At 42.3% G+C, this 15,266-nt stretch overlaps 1 protein-coding gene across 1 annotated transcript; it reads right to left on the reverse strand.

Annotated features, from left to right (window-relative positions):
• Positions 1-1,265: 1,265 nt before the first annotated feature.
• On the reverse strand, positions 1,266-4,669 carry LOC308131469 (protocadherin 8; the record flags this gene model as incomplete). Its single annotated transcript, XM_080498197.1, has 4 exons — positions 1,266-1,606; positions 1,730-1,863; positions 2,098-2,168; positions 2,306-4,669. 4 exons carry the CDS (start codon positions 4,667-4,669, stop codon positions 1,266-1,268), a joined length of 2,910 nt encoding a protein of 969 aa, XP_080354323.1.
• Between the last annotated feature and the right edge of the window lie 10,597 nt (positions 4,670-15,266).

Raw genomic sequence — 15,266 nt, forward strand, 5'->3', positions numbered from 1 at the left:
CTTCTATTAAAAAAAAAAAAAAAAAAAAAAAAAAAATTAAAGCAGGTCTGTACATTTCAAGTTGTTGATGAAACCCATGCATTTCCCCATGGATGTGGTCCCTTGATTGAGAGATGTATCTAATTGATTTTTTTTCTTGCATAATTTAGCTCCCGTCTTCTCTGGCTTATTGCAAACGTGTGTCCTGGATTTACTTCCATGTAGTCCTGTACAGCTCTATTTTTGGAAATGTAAATGAAAACGTTACTGCTTCGGGACTATAAGTGATAGAGCTGCAAACTGAATAGATGAGCAAGTATTTACCAGTATTTCAAGCTGAAGTATGTCAACAGTGTTATGGTTTTAACACTCATCAATGCCTCATCAATAAATCACTCTGTACCAGAGACAGTTTGCACTTGCCCTACATATTCAGGGTCGAATTGAACTTAATAATTCGAACTCGTTCTGCAAATGTGCCCCACACATGTCAGAATCTTCACAGCCCGAGTTACACAGGGAGATAACATTACATCACAATTTTTTTTTTTTGGTTCCATTTTCTGGATTGTAATATAGGTGAATTTATACAAAGAGCTGAACATTTGCTTCTTGCAGAAATAAATGACAGGCAGGGATTCATAATACATGGTGTACTGTGTTGTGTACAGTGTTGTAAATTATTTCAAAGAGCAGAAACCGGTGCGAGAGCACCCAGTATGATTTTGTCGGAATAATGGTTTATACTTCATTTTCCACTCCAGCGCCAGCTCTAGTCTCTCGTTTGCATGCAAGATACTCCACGGAGAAATCCAGGAGTCTTCAAAGCTAGTCTCTCAGGTAATGGGGCAGCATCAGCTTTTACATCTGATCATCAGTGACTGGAGTCTTGATCATGTAGATTCAAACTGGGGAAAGAGTTCAGCATGTTTACAAATTCAGACTGGGGTTTCTAATGGTAAGGGAATCGTGTATCATCTTCAAACCCTAATACCTCTCAATTAAAATGATGCATTGTCACATTTTATTATACTTATCATGTTAACATATCTGAGAAACAGACTGTTGAAAAAAGGAGATGGGTTTTTTTCATGATTTTAATCACATTTTTATTAGTTAAAGAAACGCAAGCAAACATTACAGAATAACGAATAGTGGAATATAAATACATGAATATAAAAGAAATAATGTAATGATGCCAATTCAAATTATATACAAGTATTTGTTAACATTGCAAGAAGGTATTTAACAGATAATTACATCTTTCAGGTCTTCAATATACTTTTTTAAAAAATGGTTGCAACCTCCAAGGCTGTAGCCACAGTGATAATATTTGGACTGTGTTTGTGAGCTGCAGCATCTCTAATGCCAACATCATGCTGCGGCTGAGGGAAGTAAGCAGGCAGAGTTCTCGTCCTGGAAAAGCTGTGGTTACTGTTGCGTGATTTTGGACGATTTGTACCGTAACTAGATTCATTCCAAGACTGAGGGCCACCATGAGGATTTTTGAAAACAGACACTGGAGAGAAGTCTGCTCTGTACTCATTGTCTGCAGGGGCTCTGAAGCTGTGTGGTAGTAATGCACAGTAGGTGGATTGACATTCCCCAGATAGGTTGTTTGCGGCACCTGAAATGCAAACAACACAAATAAAACTCTCCATTAACTCTATTCACCATTCATGTTGCACTTGTAAATGTTTATGTGTTGCTTAGTCACATATTATGTAAAAACTGGGGGTCGAAAACTCACTTTTAGGCCTTGGTTGGAAGGTGCTGAAGTTTTTCTTGCCTCCATCCCCGCTGATATCAGAGTCGCTGTCGTTGAAGTCGCTGTCCCCTTTACCACTGTCCTTCACGCTCAGTTGGTCAGTAGTGCTGATGCCACTGCAAAATACAATCAACAGATACAGCATGAGCCACGACTGCACAACATTAGCTTGATTATTGATGTCCTTTTTTCACACGTGTGACCTGGATTTTGTTTCCAACCTCAATATACAGAAAGGCTATAAGCAACAAATCCAACATGTTAGTACATGTTGAGTCGCTTTTATACTCAGTGAAATTTTACTGTTTAAAAAAAACTCCTTTTAGAGGGAATCTGTGAACTTGTCTTACCTCACTTGCAAGCAGTACTTGTCACCTTGCCACATGGATGTTGGTTGTAAATGCTTGGGGGGCAGGAACATCTAAGACAACAAGCAATGTGACAGCAAACAGCTTAGTGTCCATGTCTGGCACACAAATCAAGGCAAAGCCAAGAAACTAACGAAGTGACAGGATGACATTTTTTTTTTTTGAAAAATAGCAAATGCACTTGACTTACCCTTGTCTCAGAATCTCTGCTCCTCTCCTCGAACACGCAGGACTCATCCAGAGACAAAGAGGTCCTCTCATGGAAGAAGCCTCGTTGACCTGTATAAATATTTGGTTCTGTTGACCCGAGCATAGGCATGGGCATGCCGTCAAACAGGCTGTGGCACGCTTCTCTCTTGGTGCCACGACCTCTCCCTCCGCGGCTGAGTTTGCATGTGACAACAACAACCACTATTGCAATCAGCAACAATGCACATCCCCCACTGAGCATAATAATGATAATTAGGGAGCCATCCAAACTGGAGCCTTTTTCATCACTTGACCGCAGCACAATGACAACTTGGTCTTCGGAGGGCTCAGTGTCTGATACAACAAGCCTAATAGTGGCGGTGCTCGAGAGCGGGGATCTGCCATTGTCACTCACTGCGATTTTCATTTCCAGCACGTCTCCAATTTCAGCTGTCAGCCATTGTTTCAGAGCTATTTCTCCAGTGTCTTTGTTCATTGTAAAAACCGTTGGGTCACCTTGTATAATTTGGTAGGAAAGCTCTCCATTCACTCCCTCATCCTGATCTTCAGCAGATACACGGAGAGCAAGATAGCCTGAAGGTGCATTAAAGGGCAAAGGGATATCAGCAGAGTCATTCAAAAGGATGGGAAAGGTGAAGTATGGACAGTTGTCATTTTGATCTACAACTCTAATCCTGATTGTTGATGTGCTTGACAGAGAGGGGGAGCCTTTATCTTCTGCTTGGATGACCAGCTCAATCTGTTGAAGCATCTCATAATCAAAAGACCTTAAAGTATACAAAGACCCCGAGAGAGAATCGACTGAAACATAAGAAGACAGTGGAGAACCTCCAGGGCCCTCTGAGTCCATGAGTTTGTAAGATACTTTGGCGTTTTTTCCCACATCAGGATCTCGGGCCACAACTGTGGTCACATAGGAACCCGGGATGTTATTTTCCAGGACTGAAACTTCATAAAGTGACTTACTAAAGAGAGGGGGGTTGTCATTTTCATCTGTGACACGGATCGTATACTGCCTGACAGTTTTAAAAGGCGGGCTTCCGAGGTCCTCTGCAACCACAGTCAGATTATATTCCGGGATCTTTTCTCTGTCCAAAATAGTGGTGGTAACGATCATGAAAGTGTCTCCATAAGCCTGCTGCAGGGTGAAATGGTCATGCCCGAGGAGGCTGAGGCGCACGTACCCGTTGGATCCAGAGTCTCTGTCCGAGGTGCTGATCAGAGCCACGAAGCTCTCTGCAGCTGCAGCCTCTGTGATGTATGCGACTCCATCACTGCTCGAGGTCATTGGTTTGATGCTGATTTCAGGCGCATTGTCGTTCACGTCCACCACATCTATCACAACTTTGCAGGTGGAGGGCATGGAGTTTGCGCCCAAGTCAGACGCTTTGATGTTCAGCTCATACGACCTCCTCTTCTCAAAATCAACAAGCCCCTTTAAAGTCACGTCTCCGGAGTAGGGGTCAATGTGGAAAAGTCGCGCGGCTTCTGGCGACAGACCCTCGGCAAAGGCGTAATTCACCTCGCCATTGATGCCGTCATCGGGGTCAAACGCGTGCACTTTGAGCACCCGGTGACCCACGGGAGAGTCTTCATTCAGCTCAACCTTCAGAGAGCTGTGCTCAAAGGTCGGGCTGTTGTCGTTGAAGTCCAGCACTTTAATGTTCACAGTCACCGAGCCGGACTTTGCGGGGACTCCTCCGTCGTGCGCGCTCACCTCCACCGTGTAGAAGTCCTCCACCTCCCGGTCCAGCTCCGTCACCAGCACAAGTTCTGCAAACTTCACGCCGTCCTCCCGCTCGCGCACTTCAATCGCAAAATGAGTGGAGGGGGAAATGTTGTAGCTCTGAATGTAGTTTTCGCCCACGTCCTGGTCCAGGGCGATGGGAAGTGGGAATCTTGACTCCAGTGGGACGTTTTCCACAATCTCCAGATGTGTCTCGTTGCTCATGAAACGTGGCGCGTGGTCGTTAATGTCTTTCACTTCAATCTCCACGTGGATGAGGTGAAACTTTTCTCTGGAGAAGGCCACGGTGTCGAAGGTGATGAAGCAACGAGGAGACCGAGGGCAGAGTTGCTCTCGATCAATTAGCTCTGCAACACTCAAAAGTCCGTCGGTCTCCCTCATTTGGATGAGAGACGAGTTGTTTTCTTGCATGAAGCGGAACGACGTGTCCGGGTCATCAGCTGGGTCAATCTTTAAATCCTGAGACAAATTTCCTATCTCTGTCCCAGGTGCGTCCTCTTCATAGGTGAAATACCTTGTAGTTGTGCACTGAACAGTGCATGCAAATAAAGCAAGCACTGCGCAAAGTCCAGCTCCTGTAACCCTGACAAATCCCATGTTGAGAGGCTAAAAAAGATTGTCTAAAAACTCATGAATCATTCAAGCAATCCGCCACTTGCGCTGTCGTCGGGTTGAATCACTGCGGTGTTGTTCAACTCTGACTTTCCAGGGGGGACTATAAACCTTGGTATATGCAAATCAGCCGCCCCATCGACCAATGGCCTTTTAGTAGGGCAACAAAAGGACACTGTGTATGTGTTTGTGGAAGACTGCTGTCCCCTGTTTGGATTGCAAATGGTCATCAGATAAGAGTCTTAAGGATGCAAACGGTTTTACTTAAACAGGTTTGCAAATGGTAATGGTAATTATTTAATTAAATTACTATAGTTACAGACCTATGCGCACCCCCCCCCCATACACAACCCACCCACACACGTATATACTCTATACATGTCTATCGGTGTTGTATGTATATACATTGCACAACTTCATCAATGTGACTGATAATAATACTAATTGTGTTTGCTCTTTTAATCCATCAACCTGTGGATATGCACGATATCATCAAAATCCTCTTCAAAGCATGCTCAGAATCTGAATGTAAAAGAAAATGATAGCTCAATATATATATATAATTTACAGGCAATAATACACATTGCCTGTAAATTATCTGCATGAGTAAAAACATTTCTTTCTTTCCTGTACTGAGCAGCTGCAGACACTGGATCATCTGTTCAAAGCGTGGAGGAGGAATTTCAATGTGATGTGCTAAGAAAACTCACATTACCAGACAAGTGTCATTTGATTAGTGTTGTGCTTTTGACACCCACAATGTTAATTACACATCGAATATCCCTGAGAAAAACAACAACCTCCAAGTATAATCAAGACCATGTGTATTGTAATAAACACTCAATTGTACTTAATGTAGTTGTTCAACAATAGTTCTATAACAGCGGCCCTGGAGATCAGTATAATAAAGAAGTCAGAGAAGACTGCATTGATCCACACACTCCTAACACACACCCATGCCCCTCTGCACGCACACACACACACACACACACACACACACACACACACACACACACACACACACACACACACACACACACACACACACACACACACACACACACACACACACACACACACACACACACACACACACACACACACACACACACACACACACACACACACACACACAGTGATAACAAAGGAGCATGAGTCAACCAGACCATTGTCAACTATTTGAGGTGATTAGCTTCTGCTGATTAAAAGACATCTATGGTCCTTCAAAGGGCTCTTGACGCCTCACAAAAGTTTGGGTTCAATCTGTCTGTGCTACTCCCCCATTTGATGGGGGAAGGTGAGAAGAAGCACACACCCACAGGGACAGGAGATAGCTGTCAGCGAGAGGTGATAACAATGTCTGTGCAGCCTTATTTAATACAAGCCTAATTTAGCGTATATACAAAATGTGAAAATTGATTTTTCTCTCTGAAATAATTGCTTACTGTTGTTCTTGGCAAAAACGAAAAACAATAACAAAATGTTCAAAGACTTTGAAGCAGTGCAGGCCAATTTATAACGTACAGTATGTTCCTGACAGCTACAGTATTTGCATTTTGAACTGTGATGAAGACACTTTCAGTTTGTCCTCCAATACAGAAGGCACCAAGTCAACAAGTGATTTGGCTATACGCTGAAGTTTGCTCTGTGCCACTCATCATTATATCAAGTGGTATTTTGTGATGTACGAAAAGTCAGGCCAGTGTGAAATCTAACCCAAATCGTTAATCTTGTAAGTACAGCACCATTACATAATACCTCGAATTCCTCAGAAAGACGTATTCTGATTTAGAGAGAAGGGAAAACCATACATCACTGTTTTGATTCTTACAGTCTACTCCACAATGTTGTTATGCTTACAAGTTTTCTTATTCTGTTCTCATCCGTTGTTACAAACACGATCACAGAGAACATATGAACGGGGCGCCATGCAGTGTAGGATCAAACATAAGATACTTTCCTGCCATTAACAGACAACCAAAGCCTTCAGCACAATAGTTCCATGCCGGCGGGGTGTTAAAATCCAGGATTTTGTGGCTATGAGGAGTCAGAAGGTAATACGAATTATTGGCCAAATTAGTTGTTTGCAACTAAGAGGATTACTCTTTAATCGTATCAAATGTCTCATGCAGTTACCACTCTGCACTGCAACCATTTCAAGGTAACAACTGAGCAGCTGGTGATAAAATATTTTAGTCTGGCTCAGATATAACCATTACACAGGCAGCTGCACAGGTAGAGATGATCGCTTCTTTTTTTGTTTTTGGTTTATTTGTGTGTTCCAAACTGTGACTGAGCTAACTACCTGCATGTACAACTGCACCTGCTCATGTCCTCAGTGGTTTTAAAAGCGATGCATCACTGCAAGGTCACAAGAGGTCCGGCCACAAACAAAACCTGGTCAGCACAGGAGTGATACTTGTTTGTCACTTAAGTCAGGTGATTAATGCAGATCACGGCTTGATTAAGACGTGTGTGGTGACAGTAAGAGCATTAAAGCCGATTAATGGGTTTGGCCATCTGTTCTTCTCACACTGAGGTGATTTTAATTAATGGTAAGAATATTGTTAATCCTGTCCTGGCAGTCTGCAGGACAGCGATCACAATGATGGTCAGAAGTCAGTCTGAAGTCAGTCAGCCTTTGACATCATTTGCAGACCATTTGAGGATTGTGTCTCCTCTGCCTCACACTCCACCAGGTAAGGAGACGGGGAAAGCATTTGGTGACACTGGGAGCAGTAATCCTGGCATATGCCACAAGGACCAAATGTTTCAAAGACCCACCTTTTGGACAACAGCCACCATGTCACCCACTGTTAGAAAATGCAGCCAAGGTTTTTTTTTTTTTTTTTTTTATAGTTTCCTGGCTCCCAGTTCTTAGTAATATATTTAGACATGGTGTGAAAATACAGAGAAAAAAATTCCATTTGATATGTCCGTTGTTTATTTTACAATCTAATTTGGTCCTTCTTCATTAGCGTATTCTGTGGATATGTTTTTAACATTGCCACAAGTAGTGATCACCTGTGAAGTGGAAATATTCAAATTGTATTTACGAGTTTGGCTTGACTGAATTGATTCTGTCACAAATCTATAAAAAAAAAATATTAATTAATAAAAAAAACATGCCTGCATAAATATAAGCAACGTAGAGCTGGCATCCCACAGGTGTGTGCATTGACAAACTACAAAATAGACACTTAGCATGAAATACAGAGTAGCTTGTGTGAACACCAGAACACGGCTCAGAATAAAAAAACACTAATCAGCTTGGCTTCCTTTGTTGATTTGGCTTAATTTCGTGACAACATCAGAAACTCTGTGTTGTATTTCACACCAATGAATTAAATTAAGTTTGTGTCATGGAAATTTGGTAAGCACCAGGTGTTGCTTGTTGGCACAGGCACTGCCAGTACTTTAGCTTGGGCCATTTCCATTTATTAAAAAAAAAAAACCCCAAAAAACAAAAAAACCCAAAACCACAAACATGTATTTTTTTCTTTCTTTCTTTTTCTTTAGATTTTTTGGGTGAAAACGCCACAATGAATGATCAACTGAGATGATAGCTCCTGGTTCGGATCTAAATAAGAGCAGCTCAGTGAATGTAGATTGATGTTCCTTCTCCTAAGCTGCTGGTTCGCTCAACCACCTGTAAATATGCTGGCACCTAGTTGTTTAAACATTTGCGCTGCTTCTAAAAACCTAAATGGATTACCCATTGATTTGTATTCATGACACAGCATTTTAAAATTTAGATAGGCACAGGCGATTTGCTCAAGCTGGAGACTCAGCCAGCCATTTCCAGGCCTGCCCCCTTATCAGTTTCCTCATCTCACTTTAACCTTAGCTGCTCTAATAAACTGGGGGTATACATGTCAGTACCCTGGCCGTGAGGGTCATGTGGAAGGTTTAATCTCGGCCATTTGGGCTGTCTGAAAGGCAGATAAAACAAGATTATCCTGTTCTTGGTACTGGCCCTTGGTGAGGCAGGAGGGTGGAAGCATGCGAGCAGCAGCTGTGGAGGTGCCAAATGCCCAGACTGGTGTAGTGGTCTCTGTTGCTCTTGGCACCTCCCGTGGCGTTACAGGCGCAGATAACCCCCCAACCACAGCTCATCCTCATGGCTTTCAAACTGATTACAACTGGCCAAATGTTTAACATACAGTCCCTAATCACACTTAACATTCTGTAACAATATGCTCCAAAGTAGCTTTTAGGGGCATATAAATCACATAGGTACTTGTAGCCTTGATGTTATTTGGGCTAAGGTAATTTGTTTAAATTTTTTTTCAGGTTTCTTTCTTTTTGCTTTGCTGCAGTATAGCGACTAATATATTCTGATCTTTTCTGGAGGGATGGAATCTCCTTTGTACAGCTGCTGAATTTAGAATATGTGTGGGGCAACCTTAAAAGATATATTTGTAAAACAAAGATCAATTATGGAAATGCATGCATAACATAAGAAAACCAGCAAAACGTGTTACTTTCTTATGATAAATTAATTAATCTAATAGGGCAAAGCATGAATAATACAGAATTTACCCCTAATTAGATCTCAGCAGACTCTACATGTTTCAAACAAATCTAGAACATTAATATAGATGCCGTGTAAACATGTTTCCAGGATTTTCTTCATGTTGGCCACAAAAGACTGAGTCTATTAAGAAATTTGGAAAGACAGATTTTGTTGTTTAAATCTCCTAAAAGCCGAGGCAGATCAAAAGAGGCATTAGTATTCAGAGACAAATCATGTTTGGCTGAGGTCCCTCTACCCCCCACTCAACTCCAGCCATTCCCTACTGTGTAACTAATGCTTGCTGCCTGAAAACGATTGGGACAACAGTTGCTAGCTGCACTTCATTATGCATAAGCATTTGTGGAAAAAAGGTCTGGCCATGTACAAACAGGTAAGCTTCTGCAGCACACACACACACACACACACACAAAGATTTGTCATTACAATTTGAGCACAGAGTGGAAAAACTAAAATATCCCATCTCACTAAAAAAAGAAAAATGCCATCCAAAGCATCATAATGACAAACAAAGCAAAACAGGTTTTGGAATTGAGGCCAGTCATTCCAAAATAGGGAGTCACCCTAAAGGGTTGGATTAAAACCAGGGATAAGAGTGCCATCTACAGGTTGAAACCTTGTGACTATTCCAGGGATGACATGCAAGCGTAAGCAAAACCTGAAAACATTTGCTATTTTATCCATTTTCTTTGTGCAGAATCCCTGTCAGACAGAGTGCCCCTTTCTCTCCACTCTCACCAGCAAAATCAGCAGTTTGATACACCTGTTGGAGGGGACATGACGTCCTCACAGAGAATTGTGAAGACTAAATTAGAACAGAAAACTCAAAAGAGTGAAGCAAACAATTGGATTGTCGTGGAAATCAGCTCACCTCCACTTGGTGTGAAGGGTGGCCTTACTCTGTGCTTTATACATGCTGTCGGTAAAGGCTCCACTATGAGTTTCAATCCAATTATGATGACTACTCCACATTTCATGCCTCATATTGAATTTCATTGCCGTAAGCTCCATGGATGAGGGCCCCAAAAGATCAGCGGGCCTGCACATTAACCTCGCGTGATATGTTCTGTGTGTGATGATTGCAGCCACATATTTGATGTGACACATCCCTATCAAACTTTCACTCTGATTTTCATTTTCCACGTCACCGCTAAACTGGTCAGTGCAGATACTGCGAGGCTGAAAATGTGCTTGTTTCCGTGTGTCTGCAGCGTGGATGTACACACTTGGCATCCATATTTCCATGTCCTGTTGGCTGTTACTATATCAGGTGAGGTAAATAAGAATTTTCTCGGTCGTCTTTGCTGTGAATAAATTCGATTCTCTCCCGGATGGTTGTATTATTCAAAGCAGAGAAGATTACGCGAAGCCTTCCTGCTTCTGTGGTGGTACATGAGCGTATTTATATGTGCCTCTTTGTATGGCTGTGTGTATGTGCATATGTATGGTGTTTTAGTGCTAATTTGTGCCTTTTCAAGGACCAGGTCCCTCTCCTCCACCTTGAGTATATTGCACATCTCCATATTGCCATCCCAGAATGTCAGCTCCTTGAAGCAATTTCCTCTCAGCCATTATCTGATGGGTGAGAACCGTTTCCCATTGGCAGGTGCAGATGACACTTGGGCCGGGCAGGGGCTGGCTGTTAAACGTAGCACTGGCTTCTTACCAAGCTCCAGTCTGCCTGGTCCTGACAGTCCCCACAGGGCTGGCCACTGGGGGCAGACTGTTGGGCCAACTGGCCACTGAGGGGTGTAATCACTCCCCCTGACATATTTGGCACAAGCTATCCGTTTACTCAACAACAAACAGCCCTGAATGAGTGCCTTGCTTAATCCTGTTAGGCCAGAAGATGGCAATATTGAGGTAGGAGTTGAAACAGTAGCAGCCCTGGAATGGTTCAAATCATGTTAGACGCTGAAGGCAGAAAAGAAGGATTAAAAAGTCATGGCAATTTGCAAAAGATGACCTGATGTAATCAAATACAATGGAGTACTAGAACATGTATCCTACCTTTGTCGGTTAATAAGAATAAAAAATAAAAAAAAAATGAAAAATTGCAATCTTATCTAAATGATCTCCTATTCCTCTGGTAAAGCTGCCTAAATTGATGTCATAATGTTGGTTGACTTGAATTGAATCCCTCAATTTTAGAAGTCGCAGAATAACACTATTGCCGCACTGCTGGCAAATTACAATGTTTACAGGTACAAAACCACAGAGAAAGATGTCCCCCAACCAGTTGCAGTGCAAAGATTCTGCTTGGAGACAATGCTCTCTTATTTTCCCAGCCTTTGCTCAAGGAGCTTACAATTAGGAATGCAAAACTGTAACAAAGGCACTAAAGAGGATGCCTACGGTGTGTATGTGCGCAAGTGCACAAGTGGAGCAGAGAGATAGATTAATGTTGAGGGGCATCAGCTTAGAGGATGTTTTGTTTCCCCACTGTGTGCCGAGTGCAGAGGGGAGTTAAGGGATTCCAATCTGGTCGTCGAGTCCTGCGGTGCGAGAAATGTTTGGAGTATGCTTGGTGATAGCGGACTCCATTACAGGGCTGAGTCTCAGGGTAGCCTGCCATTGTGCTGGCAAGCGAGGAGGTTAATCAGATCCTAGCTCCATTATGAATGCTTGCTATTTCTAAAGGGCTCTATGAATAGAAAACTGTAAGCTCTCGTAAAAATGAATGTGGGCTCTGAGCTTTTATGGAACAAGACCTGATAAAGAACAGTGTTGGTGTACATTTGAAGTGATTTCACATCCTCCAGAGCAACACTAAATGAGTGTTTTATGGAGGTCTAGTTTTTAATTATCTGAGATTAAGAAATTCTCTTCCAGCTTCACAGTTATGTTGCCCATGCCTGCTTTGTTTGCTGTAAAGGGCAGATTAGCTTAATTGATTTTTTGAGTATTAAATTAATTTCACATTGTGATTCAATGACATCTGCTTTGGCAAATGGGCAAATATCTTATCAGTCTTTCCTCATTAAAGCAGGACACATTGCTAAATATACTTTCTAGGCAGTCTTTTGTTTTTGCTAATGATGGCATTCTTAGTGTTAGTGCATGCATATTTTTTTCTTTTTATGCTCTTGTGGTAGCTCATTAAATAGCTTTTTACTCTGTTGATGGACGAGGGCAGCCGTACGACCCAGGGCATGTTGTCTGTTTTTAACCCCTTCACATACTGAAACTCGCACAATTAGCCAAGATTCCGCAGTCACACTGGACAAGGAGAAATTCAAGGGTGCTGAAAATGCACAGTTCCTTTTTCACATCTCGTTTTGAGGACGACTCAAGAAAGTATCAGATAAGAGAGCAGCTACTTGATAACACAGCCTACATGCGTTCACTCTCTCACACACACACACACACACACACACACACACACACACACACACACACACGCACACACACACACGCACACACACACACGCACACACACACACGCACACACACACACACGCACGCACACACACGCACGCACACACACGCACGCACACACACGCACACACACGCACACACACACACACACACACACACACACACTCAGCTGAAAGTCTCCGAGATTAGAAGGCTGCTGAATAGTGTCGCTTGTCAGATGAACCTGCAGTTTTTTGACAGTGTCACCGTTGCTAAACATTTCAGGGTATGAACCATTAACGATCGCCCCCGATAAGGACACAAAGAATGAACTGATACACCAGACTTTCTGATGTTTATGGCTTTTACCACTTTGATAATGTGATTTTGGCCATTTTTGTCCCGTTCACTCGTGTCTTTTTGTCGGTTTCATTTATCTGATAAAATGCTTTATAATGCAATTTGAAGAAGTGCACCATGATGAAAGGACATTACGAGGGCTAAAATGACATAATGTGCTTTTGGGAGTTAAATATTTACCATGAATCACAATCCAACTCACAATGTAGCTTGTCTGAGTGAAAGGCTGAATGGAGAAGACAACAAGAGAGGACTTTTGGGGATAAACAAACAATTCAACTGTCTGCCATCAAGACAATGCACGCTAACTGTGATATACAGAGCAATCAGTATACACCTATAGGGCAGTTCACATTTCACACAATTTGTAGAAAATCGATTTTTCTCTTCTATTTTTCATTTATATATTTATTTCTTTTTTTTTTTTGGCAGAAGCACAAGCTTCAAAATTCAACTAAGCTTTGCAGAACAACAGAAGACTTATATGGGAGGAAATGTGTTAACAGGCTAGACAGTCCTATTCTCAGAAAAGAGGTATTTAAGTACTGAAGATGAAGCGAGATGGAAAATCTCATTTCCATAACAGAACAGGAAAAACAGTCTGGCAGAAGGTGTTTTTTCCTTCTTCCCTCTGTTGAATTGTCAGAGCAATCATGGTCGAGCCACAGCCAGGGCAGCAGACTAAAAGGAGAGGGGGCTGATAGGGGGTGGAGGAGGGGTGAGCCCTCTTTCCCGAAACACATACAAATGAACTTGAACAATCTCTTGCCTGCACCCACACACTGTCCACATACGCACACACACAAACAAACAAACACAAGCACACGCACGCGCACACACAGATACCACAGTAAACACATAGATGCAGGCATGCACAAACATTGCTTAGTCTCAGAGGAGCAGACAGTGAGCACATTATGCAAACAGTGCTTTGTGTGAACGCTGTTGAACGTGCCTGTGTGTTGGAGAGAGAAATTAGACTGATTAAAAATCAGGAAAAATCACAAACTGTTCGATGAATCTCCTAGGGGCTAATTAGTATGTTGAATCTTGAGCCAGAAACACTCTGTTTAACAAATCTGGAAATGCAGGTATATTCATGTTGTGCCTGAAATCTGATTTAAATGGTGGGCATGTTTACATTTGAAATGCAAAATGCTGCTGCATAGGAGCAATAGCTGCTCCACATTGTTTCCCCCCCGACACAATCAATTTGTATGCCATACAGGTGGATGTGTATTGCATGCCTCCTGTGTTCCTTCAGGGCATGAGTTATAGTCGTTGCCACACTACGGCGTCAAATAGAGAGTGGGGGTCAGTCCGTCTACAACTTTCATGCTGAAACTCAGGTAGCAGTGGAGTACATTAGCTAACTGCGGAGTACACTTTGCTGCTTCAGGAGCAGGAAATGAACTATTGTTAGCTTTTCCATTGTGGGTTATGCAATAGAACAACGAGAGGAGCCTGCAGGAGCAAAATTGAAATGACCCTCCCCGCAAAACACAATAAATATTTAATTCAAGCCAAAGAATAGGCTATCGCTGAATGCTTTGTCCTTGACCATAAACTGAGCCCTGAAGATATTAGTTCAAGGGAGAAGACTTTAATCAGCACAAGAGCTAATTCAGTTCACCTTATTAAATGGAAATCTGAACTGTTCCACACTACTGCTCATAAACTTTTGATTTCCATCCACCTGCTATCAGCACAGTCAGCCAGCCCACATGAATATATTCAACATCACACAGAGACAGTGAACAGAGGGAGATCTGTTTTATGTTTTGAGTACAGGCAGGATTCCACTTTAATATTTAAACCACTTTCTACAGTCAGGAGCTTTCTCTATAATACTTACTGAGACTCAACAAATCCTCCTTGTTGTGAACAGAGCAATGTCGCCCTGCAGTTTGAATGTCCATGATTTGACAATCAGTTGCAGAGACATACGAGAAAGGCTATCGACTTCCATCCATAATGCATTTAAATTTTACATCAGTTTCCCAGACTTGAAAAGTATTGCATCTGTAGTACAATTCATCATATTCATTTATTCCGGTTTCACCGCTTGAGAAACAGGCGAGTTAACAGTGGCCATGCAAGAAAAGACTAAAATGTAACATACATTTTAGAGAAATATTAGGTGTTGAGAGCAGTGGTGAACAGGTCGACTTATTTTTTTTCAGAGAAAGTTTCATTTTAGCCAAAAGTGATTTCAGTGGCTGGCTCAATCTTTGTGGGGTGCCGATGTCTCAGGTTAAGACTGTATTGCCAACAGGGCACAGACCGCCACGAGCAATCCAGCAGGTCGGCGAAGCCCACCTGTGACTAATT

The sequence above is a fragment of the Blennius ocellaris genome (genome assembly GCF_963422515.1).
Source record: "Blennius ocellaris genome assembly, chromosome: 6".
NCBI lineage: Eukaryota > Metazoa > Chordata > Actinopteri > Blenniiformes > Blenniidae > Blennius > Blennius ocellaris.